This window comes from Rhinoraja longicauda, chromosome 38, assembly GCF_053455715.1.
Source record: "Rhinoraja longicauda isolate Sanriku21f chromosome 38, sRhiLon1.1, whole genome shotgun sequence".
Classification (NCBI taxonomy): domain Eukaryota; kingdom Metazoa; phylum Chordata; class Chondrichthyes; order Rajiformes; family Arhynchobatidae; genus Rhinoraja; species Rhinoraja longicauda.
The window spans coordinates 1,253,626-1,279,853 of NC_135990.1; the positions used below are offsets into that span (position 1 = coordinate 1,253,626).

At 41.2% G+C, this 26,228-nt stretch overlaps 1 protein-coding gene across 1 annotated transcript in view; it reads left to right on the plus strand.

Annotated features, from left to right (window-relative positions):
- The window catches only part of myo9aa (myosin IXAa), a 165,224-nt gene that overhangs the window by 120,225 nt on the left and 18,771 nt on the right, over window positions 1-26,228 (plus strand). Inside the window, 13 exon segments of the mRNA XM_078429986.1 lie at window positions 3,813-3,919; window positions 5,083-5,273; window positions 8,712-8,941; window positions 9,375-9,491; window positions 10,042-10,230; window positions 11,109-11,156; window positions 14,205-14,316; window positions 15,147-15,208; window positions 16,419-16,611; window positions 16,996-17,124; window positions 19,156-19,261; window positions 21,817-21,948; window positions 23,113-23,236. Coding sequence (XP_078286112.1) covers window positions 3,813-3,919; window positions 5,083-5,273; window positions 8,712-8,941; window positions 9,375-9,491; window positions 10,042-10,230; window positions 11,109-11,156; window positions 14,205-14,316; window positions 15,147-15,208; window positions 16,419-16,611; window positions 16,996-17,124; window positions 19,156-19,261; window positions 21,817-21,948; window positions 23,113-23,236 — 1,740 coding nt within the window.

Sequence of the window (26,228 nt, forward strand, 5' to 3'; positions counted from 1 at the left end):
TGCAGTTTCTTCCTTCTCCACTTTAGTTTACTTTCTAATAACAGCTCATAATCAAATCTAAAGTAAAGCTCTTCCTGGCATAAGCGATGAGATGTTATTAAAACTACATTGTTCAGCTGTTTGGTTGTCAGTCAGTTCATTAGATGCTTAGTGCGGAGAAAACAAGGCACATTATTGACCTTGGAAGTAAAGTTCCAAGTTATGCACAAGTTAGAGTTGACTTGGTGAAGGAAACTGCAGTATGTCCTTGCAAATGAGGTGGTGACCACAGCTTCATTGGGTAAAATCAATGAACTGCGGAGAATTGGTTCAGCGCACTTTCTACACCATTACTGATATAAAAGGGGATTTTTAAAAAGTATGACAATTAAGGTACGAACTTTATATGCTTCTTGCCTGACATTCTTAATTGATCATCATGGATAGTAAGTCTTTGCTGATTGATCAGACGTTACATAGCTGGAAGCTTTCTCCAGACATGATCACAGACAGACAGGCGTGTCAGTATTTAAAGTTGTACCCCTGAATGTTTCCCACCGTTCGTTAAATTTTATTACAATTCCCGTGACAAGGCTGAATAATACCTTCTTACAAATGTGGATGAGGGGGTAATAAAAGCCCACATTTTCCAAATGGTTCAAAGGGTCTGACAAAAGAATGTCTTCACAGAGTTTGAGTAGAGAGGATTTGCAGATCTCACATCCTTGGAATATTATTTAAGGTGACCCCAAAGAAGTATGTTGAATGTTTATGGAGTGGCACAGTTGAAGCTGCAGAGGTAATTGGGTAAATCTGACATCCTTTGTGACAAGAGTTAAGAGAGGCCTGGCTGAATGTCACTTGCACAGACACATTGTTCTGCCAATAATTTATTTCCCCATCCTGTCTTAAGCTCCCCTCCCAAAAGACTGGCTTTGCTTTGGTTATGTGTTAGAATATAGAGGACGCATTTTATAGCAGATTGTCGTGGAGAGGAGTGCAGGTTGGGGGAGTACGTTATGAACAAAGCAGTGTGTCTGTACAAAGGTGCAGATTTTAGCAAGAGGCATATTCCTGCATTTATATACTAAAACTCTCGTTTGTTATCTTGTTTGTGACTGAACTTCAGCCAAAACGGTACACGATAGCGCGACAATTTTAGGCCCACCTTACTCACCATTGTCACTTTAGTGATAATGCAAGTAGTTTTATTGAAATCGGTCTTATATTTTTTAAGTTATTCACATTTTAAAGTTTAAGAGGAGGAGGGAGGAGGGGGGGGGGGGGGGAGTGGGGGAGAAGGGAGAGGGGAGAGAGGGGAGGGGGGGAGGACAGGATGCTGCACCATTGCAGGAGAGGTTTGGGCCCAATGGGTCCACTTGGTCTAGTTGTCCTTAAAATTAAATAAAGTTAACTCAATAATTCAGTGTAAACCATGCTGCCTCTTGAACATGGAACATTGAACAGTACAACATGGGAACAGCCCCTCCGGCCCACAATGTCTGTGCCGAACATGATGCCAACTCTTACCTGCCTGTACATAATCAATATCCCTCTATTCCCTGCATATCTATGTGCCTATCCAAAAGTCTCTTAATTTTTTTTGCCACTGCCCTATCTGCCCTGACTTTTAGGATCTTGACTTCTACTAAGTTGGGGTATGTTTTGTGAAATAGTTTCAGATAAAGGAGAAAACGTGCTTGTTGGTGATTCAAAAGTGATAACATTGAGGTTTAATTTCAATTTTGTATGAATATGATTTTTTTTTTAAACAATCACAGCAATTATTATATACAGCTCAATTTTGGGGGTAACATTTCCTATGAAGTCAAAAGCTGGATCTTTGGTTGAACAATAACAATCTAATTTCCCCTCTCTGGATCTGCTGATTGCTGCATGGTTAAGCGTGCAGTGAGACCAGTCACAAGTCAATACTAATGACACACTGCCACCCTCAGGCCTCCATGGGCACTAGCTGCCTTCTTCCACATGTCACACGTGATAGATAGCCTTTGTATTGTTTCATAGTCACTGCTCGTCCTTTGTTCAAATCATTCATATAATTTAAGTGGGTGTGAAAATAGATTAATAATTTATTAAAATAATATCTTTACAAAAATAAAGTAAGAATTTAATTTCACTTTGGTCAAGACTGTGTGTTCTGGGTCTTACAGCTGATTAATTGAGAGGGAATCATCAAGCCCTCAGTTTGAAGTGAAATCGCCTTTATGGAGCAGTAGATGTGTACGGAGCATTTCAAGTAGGATTGCTCAATCACAGACACTTAATTTCATGGAAAGACCCTCAGAGCAATGGAAGATAGACACAAAAAGCAGGCGTAACTCAGCGGGACAGGCAGCATCTCTAAAGAGAAGGGGTGGGTGACGTTTCGGGTTCAGACCCTTCAGAGCAATGGCCTTGGTTGTTTTATCCCCACTCCCCCAAATAGATTAAGGTGACGGAGTCAGTAATAGAGTCAACAATGTAGTTTGAGCTATAATGTCAGCTTGATACAGAGCTGTGTTATTTGGATAGTTAGTGCAGTGTTCACTGAGCTAGCTCAATTCCTCAGCCACTCAGATTTCCTTGCCAAAAGACAATACCTTTTTATTTCAATTTGTTTCTGTTCCTTTCATTTCAATATATTAAATATTATCTTACAAAATGCTTTATAATTTGGGAATACAAAGTAACAAATGTTGGTAATCTGCATAAGTGGCTAATGCAAGTTCATTTTGCAGTTTGATGTTTCCTTCCTACTGGAAGTTGGTCTCATTTGAACTCCATGGAGGCGTCTTCAACATTAGAGATGAAACTGTCTTCCAATAATTCAGTAATTTTCATTCTTGCATTATGCTTCCATCTGGAAGATAATTTTTTCATTAACTTCACATAAATGTATGGTGGTCGGTGGCTAGTGGTCAGATTTGGCAGGTTACAGGGCAGTTTTTCATATGTTTGGTTTGTCGAACTTTCAAAAGTCATAAGCTGAACTCTTTCCATCTCCCATTATTCATTTACATTCATTCCAACACGCCATGGAAACTTTGAATGAAGAAGCATTTCAGTGCACTCAGTCTTGTTCAATGTAGGAACCTTATTCAGTTTAGCTTATCAGAAATATTCCAGCACTTCCTTGACGTTTACCCTCCACTTTTCACAAAATGTAACATATTTGTACAAAAACCACGAACAAAACCATAGTTAACAATTGCACCAAAACTAATGGGTTCGTGGAGTTTTTTTCCCATTTTGGATGTGTCAGTGGTCTCTCAAACATAGTAATACATCTAATAAAAGAGCAATATTTAACTTTGCCAAGCTGAACATTCGGCACCTGAGCAGGACTCATCTTCCATCCATGAGTAGACCAACCTTCAGGTTCTGTAAGTGCCCAGAAACTTTACCCCTTGTTACTTAAATTCAATTTGTGTGAACCTTTCTTAGTCTTTCAAGGTGGATGTGATGTGTGCTAACTTTGGAAATTTGAAGATAAGACTTTACTCATCAGTAGACATCAGCCTTTTATTTGGCCACAAGGTTTTTTTGTAACAAAGTGCTTACCAGTGGAATCATATAAAGTTAAATTTCAGATTTGTGTTCTCAGGATTCAATTCCCTGATCATCAGTCCCCTGCTTTCATTCAATTTTGAAGTACGGTCTTTGAATTGATATTCATTTATCTGGTTCCAGTGACCCAAATGCATTTTAAATGTAGAATTCTGCAAACAAACAAAAAAGATTTTCTTTTTTAATCAGTAAACTACCAAATTAACCGGAGGCTAATGTGGTCAATAATCTCAATAGTGCTAGCTTCTATTCTGTGTTTGCAGATGCAATCTACTAAAAACGAAGACCAGAAGAAACTGCACAAAGCACAGTCTCAAGATGAATTGGGTAGATCGGACTCTATCCAGAAGAGTAACGTCTCAGATGGCAGGTGAAAAAGATGAGAATGTTTATTTCACATTGGTGCTAATCTGACTGGGCAAGATTTGAAGTGTGTAGGAAGGAACTGCAGATGCTGGTTTAAACCGAAGATAGACACAAAATGCTGAAGTAACTCAGCGGGTCAGGCAGCATCTCTGGAGAGAAGGAATGGGTAACGTTTCGGGTCGAGACTTCAAGATTTGAAGTGTTTGAGTTCATCCTTCAGTCTGTTTCAGAGTGGAGTCAGACCGTGTCATTAGTTGGACGTGCTCCGGCAATAGTCATTAAAAGGCTGAACAAATTGCAAATATATTCAGTCTGTAGCCACAGCAAACTAGATCTATTATTTCTAATAGTTAAATTAAGAAAAAAAGAAAATGTCTGATTTAAACATTTGCTGCCATGTCATGTCTGCGACAAAATGGGCACTCGTTCGTGTTTCAGTCCAGAACTTTTAAGATTCAGGTGACCAAAATGCACGATGAGTTTCTTTTTTTCCCCTGATTTTCTACCTGTTTTCGGTTAATGGAACGTAAGTTGAGCTCCCTACGTAGATTCCAATTAGTTGTCGCTCAAAGTTTTAATTGGACGGCTGACAATGAGACATGTTTACTTAAGAAAATTCTGGTTACCTAAAACTTTTAGGCTCACATTTCCCTAGGTTCAGTGTTATATAAAAGGGTTTCTGAAAAAGCAGCAGCACTGATTCAAGCCGCTGCCAATATTTTGATGCCTCCAGCTGATCACTGGAGTATTTTTGATCTTCAGCCATGACCTGCTTTTCAAGTGTCAGTTTGTGAGGAAGCTGATAATCATGACTGAAATGAATGACAAATAATTCATAATAAAAGACACAATATGCTGGTGTAACTCAGTGGGTCAGGCAGTATCTCTGGAAAATGTGGATAAGTGACATTTTGGGTCACTTCAGTCTGAAACGTCACCTATCCATGTTCTCTGGAGATAGAAAATAGGTGCAGGAGCAGGCCAGCTGGCCCTTCGAGATGTTGGCTGACCCGCTGAATTACTTCAGCACTTTGTCCTATTCTGTAAACCAGCATCTGAGGGTTCCTTGTTTTCACCAATTCATTCCTGTTTGGAATCTACTGTCAGTGTCTTTTTGATCTAAATTCACCAATGTATATTTTTCTGACTTTTGATTTTTAAATGTAGAGCTCTAAAGGGTCGAATGAAATTCTGGGGAAATAAAAAACAGGGAGAAAAGAAATTGTCAAGGGAGAAACTGGCTACTCAGTCAGAAGTCCAGGAACTGAGTATGGATCAGGACACACAGGCACCACCGTGGCAACAAGAGCTAAAACCGAGTGGGAAATCACGGAGTCTACCACTGCCAGAAGGAAAAGGTAAAATAAATAACATTTAAAACAGTAGTTGCTATTTATCAAATACTTCGTTTTACAGAAATCCTTCACGATTCTTCCTATATGATTTTTGCTACACATCGCAGAATCAATTTTTGTTTACTTGTAGCACTTTCACAAGGAAGTGATATGAATATCATTTACATGTTTGGTGGTGTTAGGAAGAGCTTTGGCCAGGCACTAGTTTAACCTGTTTCCTTTAGAGTTTCCAAAGACGTACAGGTATGTAGGTTAATTGGCTGGGTAAATGTAAAAATTGTCCCTAGTGGGTGTGGGATGGTGTTAATGTGCGGGGATCGCTGGGCGGCACGGACTTGGAGGGCCGAAAAGGCCTGTTTCCGGCTGTATATATATGATATGATATGATACTATACAGATTTGTTGCAAACTCATTTGGAAAACTCTGCCTACAATATTAAGGATTGTCAGCCCGTCTCTGGTTGCTGAGGCTTTTGATATCTTCAGCTGCTTACATTCACACTCGGAGACTATATTTGGAGTGTTAATCAATTTTGTCTGAAGATTGTATTTTCCTGTGACTGATAATGTTCTGTATTTATTCACTGTGAGGCAAATGTGGTTTATATTTAAAGTTATTTTTTAATTTCATGAAACTTAGTGAAGATTGGAGGCACAATGACGATCTTGTTGCCTGAACTGGACAGCTAGATTGTGTTGGAAGGAGTGTCATGAACCCTTTGATTATACATTCATCGTATAACAGAAACTTAAACTCAATCTTCTCACTCAAAATTTGAACCAAAATTATATGGTAGAATGGATTTGCATTCAACCTGCCTTGCACTAAGTTGGGCTGGATGGGGAAGTGTGAATGAGTTGACCGCGAGGTCTGGGAGGCAGAGCAAGGTCTTTGAACAAGGGAAAAGCTGGGGATAGAACCTTGTTTTGTTAAACACTTTCATGTGATTGATGTACAGAAACATTGGAAAAACTAAGACTATTTTAAAAACATAAAAATTAAAATAAAAAAAATAAAAAGTACTAAATACGAAACACTTGGGAATAACTAAAATAAATGAGAAATATAACCAGGCTAACCTGCCGGCTGGGAATCCCCATTTGAATTGAATTGCTGTTCTTATGCCAGGTCTGATGGGCATAGGATCTGAAGATGGATTCTGCAGTGCAATGCGTGATTAGGCTTCACTGTTGGCTCTAACTGGAATGATAGATGCCCTGTAACACTGCAAACTTGCAGCACTTTGAAGAGAAGGGCACAAGTCTGGTCAACTTGATTTGGCCATATATCTTCTCAATATTCAAGCAAGATGCCTTTCATCCCATCTGGAACAGGAGTTAACAGAATCTTAGACTCCTTTAATGTCTGTAACATGGTGCCTTTAATAGATTTAATGTGCCTTCAAGCCTCAGACTATCTCCGCCAACCTCAGGGCACAATTTGCATGCTCAGCTCTTAATTTGAATTTAAAAGTTAATCTTAGAAAGTTAATTAATGCTCCAAAACATCCCCAAGGATGGAAAAATCAAAAGGAAGGAATGAAATAAAGGACAAAGTCTCTTTTTAAAAAAGTTATGTAGGTTGGCAATACCACGGGGCAGGTTGCAATGTGATGGAGGATGTATTCACTGAATGAAAGCACTACAATAGTCAAATTTCAGGCTACTTAGTCAAATGCATTCTCACTTTGAACTATAATTTAGCGTGCAATTTCAGACTAATTGAACCTAAATGGTTAATTTATTAGGAATGTTCACGTTGCAGGGAGAGAGTTTTTATGGGAATTCGAGGGCCATTTTTTTTTTACATAAAGGGTGGTAAGTGTATGGAACAAGCTGCCGGAGGAGGTAGTTGAGGCAGATACTATCACAAAATTTAGGAAACATTTAGATAGGTACATGAAGATAGACACAAGATGCTCGAGTACCTCAGCGGGACAGCCAGCATCTTTTAAGAGAAGGAATGGGTGACGTTTCGGGTCGAGACCCTTCTTCAGACTGCTGCCAGGGGAGAGGGAGATACATAGATAAGGAAATATAAGATGTGAAAATAGGACATAGGGAATGGAGATCAAGGAAAATGTAGAATAGATCATTGTTTGCTGGGAGAAGATAACAACAAAGCAAACTGATAAAATGTAGTCGGAGATAGTACGACTGGTCGGAGAACTGGGAAGGGTGAGGGGGATGGAGAGAGTGGGAAATCAAGGAATACTTGAAGGTAGAGAAGTCAATGTTCATACCACTAGGGTGTAAGCTGCCCAAGCAAAACATGAGGTGCTGTTCCTCCAATTTGCACTGGGCCTCAATCTGACAGAAAGTGACAAGGATTCTGAGGTTAGTGTAGAAAAGTAGCATTGAGTTAGAAGTTCAGCCATCTTATTGAATGATGGAGCATGAGCAACATGGAATATTCCTGTGACAAGTTAAAATTTTATGTGATTAATATTTTCAAATTCCTTGCTTTGAATTGAATTTTGTATTCTGGATACCATACTTGTGCTCATATGTGAGTTTGAAAAGGAGTAAGGTACAGATGCTCCTCGACTTACGATGCTTCGACTTGCGATATTTCGACTTTGCGGTGGTGCAAACGGCAGCGACCCATAGCGAGCTGCAGCTCGTTCCGGCCACCTGATCACGTGTATTAAGTGCATTTCGACTTACGATATTTTGGGTTTCCGATGGGTTTCTCGGAACGTAACCCCATCGTAAGTTGAGGAGCACCTGTACATGTACATAAACTCAATGTTTGGTTTAACGGGTATATAAGATTGATCCTATAGTAAATGAGTTTGGACAAATACAGGACAGACAGTTCATAATGGATTGAGACTGGGCTGGGAAAAGTAATGTGGGATTTTAATTTTAATTTGGAAAATTTGAAAGTTTAACTTCAAGTTCATCTAATTTTGAAAGATGTATTGAACTGCAAAAAGAAAATGGAGATTTCTTTATATAATGGCAAAGACTGAGGGCTGAAGTGAACAACAGTTCATATGTTGGACGTTGAAAAATCTAAAGATAGCAATGAACCCATTGTTCCTGTCCTTATTTGGGGTCTTCAGTAGTGAAGCATGACAACAGAATTAAGGGCACATCTATTTCCTTCTATGATGCATTTGGTGAGGAATTTAATAAAAGTAGAACTATTTAATAAGTTTAGAGCTTTTCCTATTTTTTCCTCTGGGGATGTACTTGGCCTCTGCTTAGCGCAATAAACTGAAGCGGTCAGCAAAGTTATATGATTAAAATTGGGAGGTCTTGGTGCAATCAATACAAGCAAAAAAAATCCCAATATTCTTGTCGACTGAAGTTCCTGAATATATCCTTGCGATTGTAACATAATGTTGAAAGATTGATGAGAAGAAAACAATAGCAGATGAGTTTGTTGCAGAGATGAGTTTGGTGATGCTTTTGAACTTTGCTGTCCTCACTCAGGTCAGGCTCCTTCACCTCCGAACCTAACTCCTCCTCGGAGTCCTGATTTGGGAACAGAGCGCGGGAAAGAGTTCAAGGAGAACAGAGAACCGTCACCCAAAGTGAAGAGAAGGAGAAGTGTGAAGATCAGCAATGTAGGCCTGGAGCTCTTTCAGTTGCAGCATGACACCTTACAGATCATTACCTGTGCCAATGATTTCAAGTGTATGAATGAATTCCTGCAGAAGAAGGTAAATATGAAGCTCTCTGTGCACCAGTCGTCAAAGCTGTACAATGAAATATTGGGATTGGTGGTGCAGTGAGGTGGGATGGCATCTTTTGTCCCTGGATCCAAGTTCCCATCTAGACCAGACAAAAGGCAGGAGGCATTTTATTGTCCTGCATTTATGAATGAGTTTGGACAAATACAGGACAGTTCATAATGGATTGAGACTGGGCTGGGAGAAGTAAAGGGTTGGGGAGGAGGTATGTTATATGGGCAGTGCATTTTACTTTGCATCATGGTACTATAATACTACGACTGTACATATTACCAAGACATTGGAAAATTTTCAATTGCAATGCTGAAAATGTAATTTTCCAACCATGTGTAATCTGACAAAATATGGATGTTCTTGTGTTAACCACTGCTCACGTCAATAGTTAAGAGTATTCTACTTGCAGATCACTGACCTGGACACTGATGACAGCAAGAAAGATACATTTGTGGATGTAGTTTTCAAGAAATCTCTGAAGGAATTCCGTTTAAATATCTTTAACTCTTATTCGATAGCTTTAGCGGTGAGTACGGGCTTTTGGCTTGTTCATTGGGTGAGATACGAAGCAGGAAATAACTGAATGAGTAGTTTTTGTTGTGGCTCTTGGGTTTTCTGGAATTGAACATTGCTTTATTAGTTCGGTGGAACTGACTGAAACCCTATCTCTATTTATTCACAAAATGCTGGAGTAACTCAGCAAGTCAGGCAGCATCTCGGGAGAGAAGGAATGGGTGACGTTTCGGGTCGAGACCTTTCTTCAGACCCATTCCTTCTCTCCTGAGATGCTGCCTGACCTGCTGAGTTACTCCAGCATTTTGTGAATAAATACCTTCGATTTGTACCAGCATCTGCAGTTATTTTCTTATGAAACCCTATCTCTGAATGGTTGTTTTGTGGGGGGGAAAAAATCAAATTAGCTACTGGTGATTCATCAGTGTTCCAGGATGGAGCAACTTGTTCTTCAGCCCTGTGCAAGAGTGATTTAAAAAGTGTATGTTGTGAGTGATTTCATGATGGAGGAGTGCTGTGACATCCTGTTCCTTTGTTTAGTTGTAATGTTATTTTTGCTGCAGATGGACGATGGGAAGAGTATCCGGTACAAAGATCTGTACGCACTGTTTGAGCAGATCCTGGAGAAGACAATGAGGCAACAGCGACGGGATTGGAATGAGTCACCTGTCAAAGTGTGGGTCAACACCTTTAAGGTGTTCCTGGATGAGTTCATGATACAACACAAAATTCTGGACAGTGCCACTGGGAAGGTGAGATGTTCCAAACATTTTGTTTTTGCTCTGAACGACATTTATATACGTGGATATCATGGTGACTCAAAGGTCCACAATACCAAGCCACAGATTTGAAATGAAAACACAAAGTAAGGAAAATGGAGACGCAATGTTTTTAGATAACACTAAGTTTGGTTTTCAAATTTCCTTTGAAAGGAAAGGCTGTGGACGGTAGGGAACTTAGCAGGTGAACATCTCGATGGTCAGTGTAGGTGACATGTGGCAGAAGTGGAGGATACAAAGCACGGGAGATACTTCAAAAGAAGCTGAGACCAGCACAACTACTTTCCTAGTAAAGTAATGGATGGAGGGCCATGGCATCCTTGCGTTCATGCTACGTTAATGATACCAATTGGAGAAATATTAGAATGTGTGTTGGTGTATTCAGCTGGAAATCCTGCTCCTGATTTCCACAGTAATCTTCCCGGTGGATTGTGGTTGACTGCAGGTTTCAGTTTAGCTGGCATTCTTCAATACTTACAAGTTGGCAAACACTTGTTTTCTGAGCTGTCAGATGCCAGATAAACTGTTGGTTCTGGCTTGATCCTCAAGACTCAAAATTCAGAAAGGAGAGCAAATTATGTGTTTGAAAGAGCGCTGAATTGGTCTTGTGATCATTCTAGTAGCACAGTATGTATACGTATCATTTATGTCTGGTAGAGTCACACAGCATGAAAACAGACCCTTTGGCCTAACTTGTCCATACTATCCAGGATGCACCATCTAAGCTAGTGCCGTTTACAGCATGTGGCCCATATCCGTAAACAGTAACGACAACGGCTTTATATTTTAAATATTATTTAAGACAATTGTTGTTATACACGGTAAGTCCAAACTTCAAATTTGTTTTTCAGATGCAAAAAACTGAAAGGAAAAAGAGACGGAAAAAAGAAACTGATATTGTAAGTTATCTGATTCTCCTGTCATGCATGTTCTGTGCTTGGTTCAGAGGAAAAAATCATGTCCGATAACATCTCTAAACTGCACCTAATTCCTGCATTGACAAGCTATATTTCTTCATCCCACCTGCCCTCACCTCTAATTGTGAATCATGCTGACACCATATGCAGAAGTGTGCTGATCAGGGCATCTGTTGGTTGAGCTTTCTCTGAATTACATCCTATCTCACGGTTTTCATTATTCCCAGGTTGCGGTATCCCTAATTTTGGATAGGGTTGTTCTATTTTGTGCATTTTATTTAATCCATATTCTGAAATTGAGCATTATTATCTGACGTAGCACGACATTGACCAGTTGTATTGATATTCCTTCTCTCCATGAATGCAGGAAAAGCTGTTGTAGGAGAATGTAGGAGTAAGATGCTTACTCACGAAGCCTTTCAGGCCTCTTATCTCCTCCTCTCACTACCTTTTGTGTTTTCATCTCTGAACTTTGTCAAAGCCTGTATCCATCTATAAAGGTCTGAAGAATGGTCTCGACTCAAAACGTCACCTTTTCCTTTTCTCCAGAGCCTGACCTGCTGAGTTACTCCAGCTTTTTGCGTCTATCTTCAGTGTAAACCAGCATCTGCAGTTCCTTCCTCCATCTATCACTCGCCCAGATTTGTCCTGCCCCTATCTTTCTTCCGGATTTTACCTCACTACTACAATCAGTCTGAAGAAGAGTCCTGACCAGAAATGTCATCCATCCATGTTCTCCTGAGATGCTGCCTGAGCCACTGAGTCACTCCCGAACTTTATATCTTTTAAGGAGGCATATGTTTTTTGACCATGAATCAAACACACATTGTTTTGGTAATAGCTGTTTTGGTAATAGTTGCTCACTATTTCCGCACAGGAATGAGACAGAAAATACCAGTGGCTCAGTTGAAGGCTGAGTTGTTTTTCTTGCTTTAGAGACCAATTTTCGATCCATTTCTCCATATCCTGCGGCTTGCCACTGACATTTCATGATCTGTGAACCTCATTTTGCTGCTATCTCTGGAAATGTTGACTCATTCTGCGATGTAGGGAGATCAGCTGATCATGATCCATCAGGAAAAGTTGAGCTCATTCTGCTTGTAGAACAGTCACAGATAGTTAGTGTGCAAGATATCGCCTTGGCACAGTCTATGTATGGGCTTTATCGCTTGCAGCTGTTTAGCCTTGTTTTTCCTTCATATTTCTGAAATTATGTGTTTCTGAGGAAGACCATTAGATTAGTAGCCTTATCCTGGGTCTTACTTGAATGTAATGCACCATCCACATGCAAAGACTTATCCCAAAATATTCCTCAGCTCTATCTGACTTTACCTTTTCATCTGATGTGAATATGTTTAAATCCTTGCATTAACCACACTCTTTTAAAGAACACTCTGTAAGAATGTCGGGGATAAAAGGCCTACTCCCATTATATTTTACAAGGTATTGCACATGATGTGAAGCTAATATTCCTTTTAACCTTTAGGAAGTCCATTTCATGTGTAACAATCTGCTTTCAACATGGCAACTTGAATATAATGATACAGGATGATTAAGCTGATGTTAAAGATTAAGATGCATAAGAGTCATCCAGCACCGAAATAGGCCCTTCGGCCAAACGTGCCCCTGCCGACCAAGATGCCCCATCTACATTAGTCCCATCTGCCTACGTTTGGCTATATCCCCCTGAACCTTTGTCCCTGTCTAAATGTCTTTTAAATGTTGTTATAATACCTGCCTCAACCACTTCCTCTAGCAACTCAGTTCATATGTCCACCAACCTCTGTGTGGAAAAAGTTGCCACTCAAGTTCCTATTAAATCTTTCCCCTCTCACCTTAAACCTCTCTCCTCTGGCTCTTTACTCCAGGTAAAATACTCTGTGCATTCACCTTGTACATCCTCTCATGATCTTATACACCTCTATAAGATCTGTCATCAGTCTCCTGTGCTCCAAGGAATAAAGTCCTAGCCTGCCCAAGCTCCCCCAATAGCTCGGGCCCGTGAGTCCTGGCAACATCCTCGTAAATCTCTGCACCCTTGCCAGATAAACAACATCTCTCCTACAATACTTCAATACTTCAAAGGCAGCGTCACCAACTCCTTGTACAACTGTAACATAACATCCCAACTTCTATACTCTTCATCCTTGGTGTTGAATGCCAATGTACCAAAAGCCTTGACATGACGTCTCTAGAATACTTTACCCTGATACAATATACTTACCATAGAGCAAGCACAGAAATGGTTCAGCAGATTGCCTCCTGAGTTGGAGTGATTACATAGGAGAGGTGATACATTCTGGTCTGCTGCCAGTTTCGAAGACGAAGAGGTGATCTCATTGATACATACAAAACTCTTATATGCTTTGCAAATGTAGATGCAGGAATAATACATCTCCTAAATGGACACAGTGCTGGAATAACTCAGCGGGTCAGGCAGCATCTCTGGAGAACATGGATAGGTGACGTTTCCGGTCGAGACCCTTTTTCAGACTGAAAGCTGCCTGATCTGTTGAGTTACTCCAACACTCTGTGTCTTTTTGTGTATTAGCCATCATCTGCAGTTCGTTGTTTCTCCATTTTGCATCTGCTGGCCGGGTTGATTCTCCTGTTGCTTTTGTTCTGGTGTTTCATGGATGCCAAGTTTATACTTGTCAAATTTATTTGTGCTATTAAATTCAGTGTTATGTTCATGGAACAAAATAGTCGAGGATGCTTTTGCAGATTTGTTTGGATCTGTAGAGGCGACTGAAAGACGAATGATTTAACCAAAAGTAGACACAAAATGCTGGAGTAACTCAGCGGGTCAGGCAGCATCTCTGGAGAGAAGGAATGGGTAACGTTTCAGGTTGAGACCCTTCTTCAGACTGAAGAAGGGTCTCGACCCGAAACATCACCTATTCCTTCTCTCCAGAGATGCTGCCTGACCCGCTGAGTTACTTCAGCATTTTGCGTCTACCTTCGATTTAAACCAGCATCTGCAGCTTTTTTTCCGAATGATTGATCCAACCCAAGCTTGTCTATTTGCAGGTGGAAGAGTACAATGGTCACATTTTCAAATCAACACAGTACAGTATTCCCACTTATTGCGAATGCTGCTCCTCTCTCATCTGGATGATGGAAAGAGCTTGTGTGTGCAAACGTAAGTTCCCAGCAACATTGCAGCCGAAGTTAATCAAGGGCAAAGGCTTTATGTCACAGCCAATGCATTGTTGTACAGATGCTCCCCAACTAACGATGCTTCCACTTCCGATGTTTCGACTTTACATTGGTGCAAACGTTGGGCAATGGCAGCGACCCGCAGCTCGCTTCCGGCCACGTGATCAGGTGTATTAAATGCATTTCAACGTATGATATTTTGGGTTTACGATGGGTTTATCGGAACGTAACCCCGTTGTAAGTTGAGGAGCCACCTGTAATTGATCCCTGTTTTACCGGATCCCTTGACTCTTCTTTGAAATCGATTTAACTATTCACCATGTCCACTTCAGAGGCCTACTGCCCTTGTTAGTAACATATTCCATGATAACATAGGTAAAAATACCCCAGCTACTTTTTACCAGCACATTGTAACTTTTTAATTTGTAAATGTCCCAATTTTATTCATATTGATGTCGGGGAGAATGCAACCTTTCATCATATCTTGACTTTTAGAATTGCTATTTAAATATTTGTCTGTCAAATTGTGGAGATGAGGAACGCAGAGCCAGATCGATAGATCGATAGATCTGGCTCTGCGTTCCTCATCTCCACAAAATGAGTGTCAAGTTAACTTATTATTAGTATTTTTTTCTGTAACTGTACATTGTACTGGCACCTCTCAAAAAGTTCAACGTCGTTGTTCTGTTTTCCAGCACTTGACACATATGTTTATTAATCATGTGTACTGGGACCTGTTTGTGTACAAAACAAGCACTGGTATAACTCTGTAAGAGGTTCAAATGAGTAAGTTATCCCACTTTTGTTTTCCAGTGTGTCGGTATGCTTGCCATAGGAAGTGCTGTTTGAAAACAATCATCAAATGCTCCAAAAAGGTAGGAAGTCTTGCGGAGGCAACGTTTCAAAACCTTTTCATGGTATGCCATCTGAATATCAGGTCTGCATTTTAAACCGTAATCATTGTTCACACTTTAGTGATCGTCATAGAGTAATAAAGTACAGAAACAGGTTCTTTGACCCACCATATGCATGCGAACTAACAAATATGTATACATACATAACCGCATTTACAGCACCTAATCTGTATTTGCCATGATAGTTTAAATGCTCATATAAATACTTTTCAAATGTGAGAATTTCTGCCTTCTCCACCTTCTCGGGTAGTGATCCAGATTAGATCTTGACTGTGAGTTTGAGCGTTCTCCAGCTGACCATGTGAATGTCTCAAAGATGTGCTTCTTGTTGGGTTAATTGACAGCCATGAATTACCTGTAGTGCAGGAAAATGGTGGAGGGTGAGTTCAGCACCGATCACCCTGACTGACATATTAACCTGAGCTATGCCTGTTCAATAAGTTGGAATGCACGAGGTTTCTATTTGCTCTGAGCTCCTTTTCTCCACTAAATTACACAAATGCTGCAGGGAGATTTAAACTCGACGACTGGATTATTTATCCAAGCTCCATTCATGCAGCTACACCACTCCCAGCAATGTCCACTGGTGTGTGTTGTAATGAACAATGTTTGCCCTGATATATTGGTTCTCTTTCCCTGCAGATATTGCTTGACTTATTAAGTGCTTCCAATCATTTTCTATTTTTGTTTCCATTTTCTCCACTCCTGCCCAAAATGCCTGATTCTGGGAGACTCACTGTACATTGGTGCATTGTCCGTGGTGTTGTTCTTCAGATGGTGGGCATTGGCAGTCATTCATGTTATGTTGGTTTGACCCAATGTAAACACACCCAGGTAGACACAAAATGCTGGAGTAACTCAGCGGGTCAGGCAGCATCTCGGGAGGTGGCGTTTCGGGTCGAGACCCTTCTTCAGACTGAACACACCCATATACATTGGCAGAGGAGGAACTACATATTCCCAAGGTTCATTATTTTTCCCCATCTATGATTGTTGAGGCTAGTTATAATTCCGCTACCAGCTAATTCTACAGGACTGCAGATAAAGGTTTGGTCTTCTCTTTACTAACGGCTTGCTTCGCACTGGACAGCACATATTAGGTTCATTAGAGGTATTTGAACATCACATTTGACTGCCACATAGCCTGACCCTTGCCTTTCCTTCTACACAGTATGAACCTGAGCTAACGTCCCGGCAGTTTGGAGTGGAAGTCTCCCGTCTAACCAACGACGAGAGGGCAGTACCGCTAGTGGTGGAGAAGCTGATCAATTACATTGAAATGCATGGCCTGTACACAGAGGGAATTTATAGGAAGTCAGGATCAACGAACAAAATCAAGGAGTTGAAACTAGGCCTTGATACAGGTAAGGCCCATTGTCCACCAAAGTCATGGACTCCTGCAGATCAATAGGAGGGAATCAATCAGTATCCGTGAATTTAAAAGCGTAAAAAGAAAGGCAAAGAAAATTTCTATACGAAGGATATGTTTGTTATTGAGGATTGTGGTACATTATAATAATGGCAGGGAACATTTTAGTACATCATTGATCCTGGGGATCAGAGTTAGAGAAATGTTTAACTCCACTTTGGAAATACTTTCACCATGTGGACTGCAGGTTATGGAAGGAAGCTCAGAATGGCACTGAGCCATGCAAGGGCCATCACAGAATTCAATTCTCCATTCATAGAGGGTTGAGAGGAAATGCATGGTAGCTGCTTCTGGAACTGACGGGAATTTCTTCCTGCAGATATCAACAGCATGAATTTGGATGAGTACAGCATCCATGTTATTGCCAGTGTTTTCAAACAATGGCTGCGGGATATCCCTAACCCTCTGATGACGTTTGAATTCTATAATGACTTTCTGCGTGCAATGGGTAAGTGCAAGTTTTATACCAGCTCTCTTTTGGATCCTATCATTTTGACAAAATACAAAATTATTGCTACTGAGAGATCAATTAAGTGCCACTCTTTACTGTTAGGGTGGACTTGCTTTGTGCCAAACAGATGCCATGTTTGCTTACTAATAACAATAACTAGATTTCAAAGATATTCATTGCATTTGAACAACTGTGGAGATATCTATGAGACATCATGAGGTGACATATGAATGTCAAATTAATCGTCTTCTTGGTGTCCAGTTTGCCATCAATCTTTTGAGGATGTAACTAGGAAAATTGACAGGGGAGAGCCGGTGGATGTGGTGTACCTCGACTTTCAGAAAGCCTTTGACAAGGTTCCACATAGGAGATTGGTGGGCAAAATTAGAGCACATGGTATTGGAGGTAGGGTACTGACATGGATAGAAAGTTGGTTGACAGACAGAAAACAAAGAGTGGGGATAAATGGGTCCCTTTCAGAATGGCAGGCAGTGACTAGTGGGGTACCGCAAGGCTCGGTGTTGGGACCGCAGCTATTTACAATATACATCAATGACTTGGATGAAGGGATTAAAAGTACCATTAGCAAATTTGCAGATGATACAAAGCTGGGTGGCAGTGTGAACTGTGAGGAAGATGCTATGAGGTTGCAGGGTGACTTGGACAGGTTGTGTGAGTGGGCGGATGCTTGGCAGATGCAGTTTAATGTGGATAAGTGTGAGGTTATCCACTTTGGTGGTAAGAATAGGAAGGCAGATTATTATCTGAATGGTGTCAAGTTAGGAAAAGGGGACGTACAACGTGATCTGGGTGTCCTAGTGCATCAGTCACTGAAAGGAAGCATGCAGGTACAGCAGGCAGTGAAGAAAGCCAATGGAATGTTGGCCTTCATAACAAGAGGAGTTGAGTATAGGAGCAAAGAGGTCCTTCTGCAGTTGTATAGGGCCCTAGTGAGACCGCACCTGGAGTACTGTGTGCAGTTTTGGTCTCCAAATTTGAGGAAGGATATTCTTGCCATTGAGGGCGTGCAGCGTAGGTTTACTAGGTTAATTCCCGGAATGGCGGGACTGTCATATGTTTAAAGACTGGAGCGACTAGGCTTGTATACACTGGAATTTAGAAGGATGAGAGGGGATCTTATCGAAACGTATAAGATTATTAAGGGGTTGGACACATTAGAGGCAGGAAACATGTTCCCAATGTTGGGGGAGTCCAGAACCAGGGGCCACAGTTTAAGAATAAGGGGTAGGCCATTTAGAACAGAGATGAGGAAAAACTTTTTCAGTCAGAGAGTTGTGAATCTGTGGAATTCTCTGCCTCAGACGGCAGTGGAGGCCAATTCTCTGAATACATTCAAGAGAGAGCTAGATAGAGCTCTTAAGGATAGTGGAGTCAGGGGGTATGGGGAGAAAGCAGGAACGGGGTACTAATTGAGAATGATCAGCCATGATCACATTGAATGGCGGTGCTGGCTCGAAGGGCCGAATGGCCTACTCCTGCACCTATTGTCTATTGTCTATTGCATCTTGCAACCACGGGTAATTCGTTTGAGGTAATTGTAGAAAACAGCTCATTGTTTGTGATCAGTGTTTATGCCTTGCAATGTTGTTTACCTATTGCTCTGTGATCTGGTGGGGTCCACTTGATCATTATTTCCTCTCTCCTTGTGTCTCCATCATCCTTGATGGAGCTTCTGTACCATCTCTCATGAGTATCAGAGCGAGTGACTGTGGGGCAACTCTTCCTCCTCGCAGATTCAGCAAATGCCATCTCCTCTCTTCTCACCTAAGACCTGCATAAGTCTTTTTTATTGGGAGTTAAAGTTAATGGGTATGGAAAAGAAACTTGTGATCATTTCCCCTTTCGTAAACAAGATGTAGCATTTGTGCTGCTGCATTTAATTAGCTAATTCACATCTCTGCAGAAATGGTACCTGAAACGTCACCCATTCCTTCTCTCCAGAGATGCTGCCTGTCTATTTAAATATATGGCTTTTGCAGAGATGACGGTTGTCTTTATTGTTCACAGGTCTACAGGACCGGAAGGAGATGATTCAAGGCGTATATTCTATAATTGATCAGTTGTCACAAACTCACATCAACACACTAGAACGACTCATCTTTCATCTTGTAAGGTAAATATTCAACTGATATGCTTGAGGATTTGGACATCGTAATTCCACATCAAGGATTATATGAAGTAGATGATTTTTTGAAAGATGAGGGAATTGAGGGGTGCGGGGAACTGGCACAGAAGAGGAGATGAGGCCAGGTACAAGAACTGGCAAGTGATAGTAGATTCAAGTGAGGAGGGGTGGTTGGTAGGTCAGTCAATCACCCCTTCTCACCTGAATCCACCTCTCACGTCAACTCGTGTACCACCCCTATCCCTTACCTCTCCTCACCAGCTACTTTCCCTCTACATCTGAAGTATGAAGAAGGATTCTGACCCAAAAGATCATCTGTCTGTTTCCTTCAGTGAATGCCGTTTGGCCTGTTGAGTTTCTCCAGCGCTCTGTTTTTTGCTCAAGATTTCAGAATCTGTACTTTCTCGTGTCTCTCTATTACCCACCTTAGGGTAATTGATCTATAGTTCACTTGCCCTCCTCTTTACAGTATTAATCTGCAGGAACTATTCCATTATATGTGGAATTCTGGAAAATTACTATCTACCTATTTTAATATTCTGGCAGGCACGTTATGAGCTCCTGGGGATTTATTGACGCTGTATCATTAATCAACCTGTGCTATTTCTTTCTCATAGTATTTTCCTTTAGCTCCTCATTACAGATTCATATTAAGATTTGGATTAGTTTATTGTCATATATACCAAGGTACAAAGACGTTCTATGTTCACATGAAGCTCTTGGGTTAAAGAGTAATGATAAATACGAATGCAAAACAACACAAGATTCAAGATATCTTTATTTGTCAACCAAAAAACAAGTTTTTTGGACGAAATTTAGTCACCCACAGTCCAACAATAAAAGCAATAAAATAAGCAAATTACACAACCCCAACCAACACACAAAAAAAAGAAACATCCATCACAGTGAGTCTCCTCCAGTCCCCTCCTCACTGTGATGGAAGGCCACAATGTCTTTTCCCTTCCCCAGCCATCTTCTCCCGCGGTCAGGCTGTTGTGGTTCCAGGCCGCGCCGGACGGTGAAAGGTCCGCGGCGGGCCGACCCAAGCCCCGCGATCCGGGGCGGGCGAACACGCTGCCGCTGTTGCTGCACATCGGGGCGGTCATGGCGGTCGTGGCTCCCGACATTGAAGCCCCGCCGAGCAGAGAAAAATCCCGCGGCCTATTTCAGGCTGCGCCGGATGGTGAAATATCCGCAGCGGGCCGACCCAGGCCCTGCGATCCGGGGCGGGCAAACACGCTGCCGCTGCCGGAGCTCCCGATGTCGGCATCCACGCGGCCCGAGCCTAAGGCGAGTCGCAGCCGCTCCCGCAGCCTCCGAGGACGGCCGGCTCCGCTGATGGTGAGTCCGGTCCGCGGGCTCTGCGAACCGGAGCCCTGGTGGCCGCCAGCTCCAGGAGTTGGGCCGATGGTAGGCCGCAGCAGGAACGGAGACCCGACCCAGAAAACAAAGGTCGGGTCTCCGTTCGGAAGGGACACATTTACAATTTTACAGTTACCCCCCACATACACACACATAGTACATAACTACAAAAACACGACATCACATCTACAATTAAGACAAAAAAACAACAAAACACAAAGACAAATGGACCGCAGGTAAGCCGCAGCTGCTAGGGCAGCGCCGCCATTTTGAGGATGCAAGACTAGCGCAGTTCGAAGTAGAGCAAAAACCCCGCCATTTTTTACTCGGATTTTATCTTTACATTCTAATCTTTGTGTCATGATCTGAAATTCAAACAATTATGCGTTGCACTTCCTGGTGTGTCATCAAGAAGAATTCTTCAGTCTGAGTGTTTGCCTAGCTTCCGTTCTTGCTGGAAGCGAGAGATCCTCTAGAAGTGACATACGAACGCAGTTGACATCAGGAGACGATGTCCACGCATCGTGATCTAGATCCTTATCAGCAACTCTGTTTATTGTGTGCAGTGAGTGGTTACTGCACGAGAGAGTAACAATCCCAGCACTTTGTATACTGCCGGTGAGAACAGAAAGTTACATCAATTGCTGAAATAAAAGTTTATTTTTTTATGCAAAAATGCTTTTAATAACTTGGTCAGATGATATTAATCTCTGAGGCAATACCATAGGGTTATGGCTGATATTAAGTATATACTTTTCAGAAAAACGTTCTTTATTTTATCAAACTTCTTTACAGCTTATTCAGACCACGTTGATATGCGAGGTCTCACCAGACTGCTGCAGATTGCATGAAAGCGGTTTTTTGAAAGTGTATTGCTCAGATGTTATTTATAGACCTGATCTCCCCTCCCTCCCCACCCGCAGCCCCATGCGTTCTTCTGCTTAGCTCCAATCCAGCAATGGCAGGGTGTGTTGGAATTCTGCACTATATTGGGCACAAGGTGCTGATGATGAAATACCTTCTGTTTCCATTCACAATTATCAAGTGGAAGACAGAAATTTTACCCAGACGTTTCTTCAAGTGGATCTGTAGCAAACCTTTTCTGATAATACTCGGAATGAAAGATTGTCATAATTGTTTCGCCCTTCTTCTCCACACCCCTGTTTTGTGCTGCTTTCTAGAATTGCCCTGCAAGAAGACACCAACCGGATGTCCTCAAATGCATTGGCCATCGTCTTTGCTCCATGTATTCTTCGATGTCCAGATACCACAGACCCATTGCAAAGTGTTCAAGATATTTCCAAAACAACAGCGTAAGGATGCTTCCATTTCTTAAAGTGAATCTTGGAATAAAAGAGGAATAATGATGCAGCAATCATTCCATGAAAATAAGCTAGTGAGAGGAACAACTTTGTTTTAAATTTGTGATAATAACTGGTTAGATCTCAGCTAAATCACAGGAAATTTCCTTCATATTAATAGTTTCTTTAATTCCTCCCTTCTTGTGACTCTTGGTTCCCTCGCCTTTTTGGGAAGTTACCACTGTCATCCTCTGTGAAGCTAGAACCAAAATATTTGTTTAATTGCTGTGCCATTTCTTTATTCTCAATTAAGCTACTCCGCATTCTGACTGCATGGAACCTCCTTTTGTCTTCTCTGGTCTTCTTCTTTGAACATATTTGTAGGTTTCACATTCTGCTTTTGTTCTTTGTAAGTTTACTCTCATAATTTGTTCTTGCTTCCTAAATCAAACTCGTGGTTTTCATTGCCAAATTATAAGTGAAGTAACAGAATTTAATTCACAAACATGTGCAGTGGTGAAAGGCTGAAGTACTGAAGATACACCTTTGAGAAGTGGCGCAACTAGTAGAGCTGCTGCCTCACAGCGCCAGAGACCCAGGTTCAATCCTGACCTCAGTGCTGTCTGTTTGAAGTTTGCATGTTCTTCTAGTGACCACGTGGGTTTCCTCCAGGTGCTCCACTTTCCTCCCACATCCCAAAGGTGTGCGGGTTTGACGGTTAATTTGCCTGTGTAAATTTCCCCTTGTGTGAAGGGTGTCAGTTAGAAAGTGGGTTAACATAGAACAAGTGTATATGGGAGATCAACGTTGGCGTAGACTCAGTGAGCCGATGAGCCTGTTTCCAGGGTCTATAACTAAACTAAACTAAACTAAGTAATTTAGGAATAAATCAGGAAGAGCAGGACATTTGAATATAAAAGATGAGTTGTGGACTTCTGCTGGGGCCTGGGGTGTTGAGGTTAGTTGAATAACAAAGTCAGACCTCTTTTTTAGATCAGTTAAATGAGTTTCCGGGCAAGAGAAGGGGTTGAAAACAAGAATAGATGTTAATCGGTGTAACTGGAATGGAATTGATGGTATTTTCCAGTTTCTGAATGTTTCATTGTTCATTGATGAGATATGTGTTAAATAACAGAGTGCTGTGATGCTGTAGTAACATGCTGACCTTTTCTGCAGGTGTGTAGAACTGATTATTGTGGAGCAAATGAACAAGTACCGAGCACGCCTAAAGGACATCAGCAGCCTGGAGTTTGCAGAGAACAAAGCCAAGAATAGACTGTCGCTCATCCGATGCTCGATAGTAAGATGTCCTCATTTAAATTTAATACAGATCTATATTACTGCGATATTGTTTCTTGTTCCTGATGCATTAAATAGAAACTTTTATCCTTTAAAAGAAACATAACAAAAATGTGCCTTGATTAAGAATTCCAGTACTTTTAGAAATCTTGTACATTCACCACCATGTCTGTTCCATTGGTTAATCATTTGTTTCCATTTTGTCTTTCTGAATACTAAGTCACTGTTGCATTCCACCATGGTGTCAATTTAGCATGCATGTATGTGGCCACTGTTCTATGAGGTTGTTAGAAACATAGAAAATAGGTGCAGGAATAGGCCATTCGGCATTTCGAGCCAGCATCGCCATTCAAAATGATCATGGCTGATCATCCAAAATCAGTTCCCCGTTCCATACTGTTGTAGTTGCTCAAATAAATTGGTGGCTCAGTTTTAGGTCAACTTTAATTGACCAATTGAGTGACCTCCCGGTTTCGTCTCATGCAGTCTCCCGGTGGTTTTATATAAGTTTTTCATAGCGTGTTTGGGAAAGAGTACTGGTGGAGACTAAGTACTACTCTGTGATTCTGAAGTAAATGTAGATTATTTCCTTGGCTGCACTTGTAGCTGTTTCTTCATAGTATGTCTATAATCCTAGCCTATAATCTAGGGTGATGTCTCAAATTGATTTCTGTTGCAGAGCAGTATCATATCACCTTGGGGAAACTCATTCCACTTTGGTTGGACATCATTTGGAACATAAATTCAGCGTGGAATGCTTTGTTTTCAGAGTGGTCGGGGTATTTCTTGAACCAGTTGGAAACTCTACAATGACAGGAACTTGGAGGTTTCACCTCCCACTCCCAAAACGTGGCATATTTAACTGGCTTGTTTGGGTATACATGATTATGGAATCTCAGAATTGTACAGCATGGAAACAGACCATTCAGCCCAACTAGTTCACCCACCATTGGGACCCCTTTCTTGTGAATCCCATTATCCAACACTTAGCCCTCTACATCTAGGCAATTCAAGTGCTCAGCTAAACACTTAAAATGTTTTAAACATCAGATCTTCAATCACTCTCAGGCAGTACATTCCAGGTGCTGACTACTCTCTGGGCAAAGAAGGTACCCCCTTCATCTCCCCTCTAAATCTTTTCCTTCTTACCCTACACCTATGCCATAGTTGTATCTGACTCTGGTACGGGGAAATGTTTCCTGCAGTCTGCACTCTGTAACCTCGTCATTTTCTTACCATATCCATCTATTGGAGAGAAACCTTTGCAAAGATTTTTCTGTCAATGCAAAAAATAGATTCATATTTTACATGGGTTTGATTAACTCAGGACTAAAGCAATGTTAAGCTCATTCTCTACAAGAGCCATGAAGATCATCACCCTTGGTTGCATGATTCAGAGAGTTCCATGCAGCATTGGTTCTATTTTCCTGAATCATTTTAAAGTTGCAGCTTTACCATTCACCTCTTGATTTCACCGTGCTATAAATGTAATCAGTGATGTTTGACACCGTTAGCTGCCATTTTACATCTAATGATGCAAGTTATTAAGATAGCAGAATACATACTGATTGCGGAACAGCAAAATAAACTTCAGTGCTGCCTCTTCTAAAAGCAACTTGTTGCTTTGTTACTCCCACCTTCAAAGTGCAGAAGCAATCCATAAAAGTTTAAGAAATGCACACTCAGAGAAGTACAAATAAATATTATCTTTGGGTATTTTCACTTTTCTTTGTGCTCGTGGTCGGTTGGGTCTGTGTTTCCAACTTCTGTAAAACTTCTGTAAAAATGAAAAGCTGATTGAGAGCTGAGGATTCCATATTGAGTGTTTCAGTCTAGTTTAGTGTGGAGATATAGTGTGGAAACAGGCTCCTCGGTCCACCTAGTCCATGTCAATTACCATCACCCGTACACTAGTTTACAGTCAATTTACAGAAACCAATTAACCTACCACCCTGCCCATCTTTGGAATGTGGGATGAAACTGGAGCACCTGGAGAAAACCCACGTGGTTACAGATAGCACATACTAACTCCGTACAGACAGCACCCATAGTCAGGATCAAACCCAGGTGTCTGCTGTTGTAAGGCACCAACTCTGCTGCTATGCCACTGCGCCATCCCTTTAGGTGGTGTCAAGGTAAGAATTTGATCACGTGTGTGAGGCTAGACTATAAGTGTCGGTTATAAAGGTTATGTAGGTGTAAGCAGTATCCTCACATTCACAAATGTTGGATGCATAATTCCACGTTTATAGCCTTATTTTTTATCTGACATTTTTGCATACTTTTCTTTATTTAAATATACCAGTTCATCTGGCTCGAAGATTGCAAAGCAAGGCTCATCTGCCCACGTGGGCAACAAAGCCAACATTTATTTGGCCCAGATATTTAATCTCTGACTAGTTCTGTCCTATGTAAAATCCTCTGTCTTGATGTTTGGAATCATGCTATCCATGTGTCTTGTTGATGGCAAATCATTTTCTGACAAATCTCTTTAAATCTTGTCAAATCTCCCATGATATCACAATCCTGTTGTGCATATAAATCTGTGTGTGTCGCAGTCATAATCATTTCCAATGTAGGTTGCACGTAATCTTGGGAAAGCTGATTATTTGTAAAATATTACCACGACTGGCAATTCTTCTATAAAGAAAGTACATTGCTAAGTCAAAGAAGTTTTAAGTTTAATAATAGACTTTAAATTCCCAGCATGTGTAGGAAAGAACTGCAGATGCTGGTTTAAATCAAAGGTAGACTGGTTTAAATTCCCAGCAGTTTAGTGTGTAAAAGGTTGTGACAAACAGTTGCTGGTCTGTGTGTGAGTTGATCTCAGGTGTAATGGAAATTGGGAAGCTCCAATTACTTCACAATTTCTAGGTAATGCATATTTCAAATCAGTGTGAGCTCCCACTCTTGCTCCCCAGTGACTGATATTGATCAATGTACATAATTCACAAAATGCTGTCTATTTCACAAAATGCTGGAGTAACTCAGCA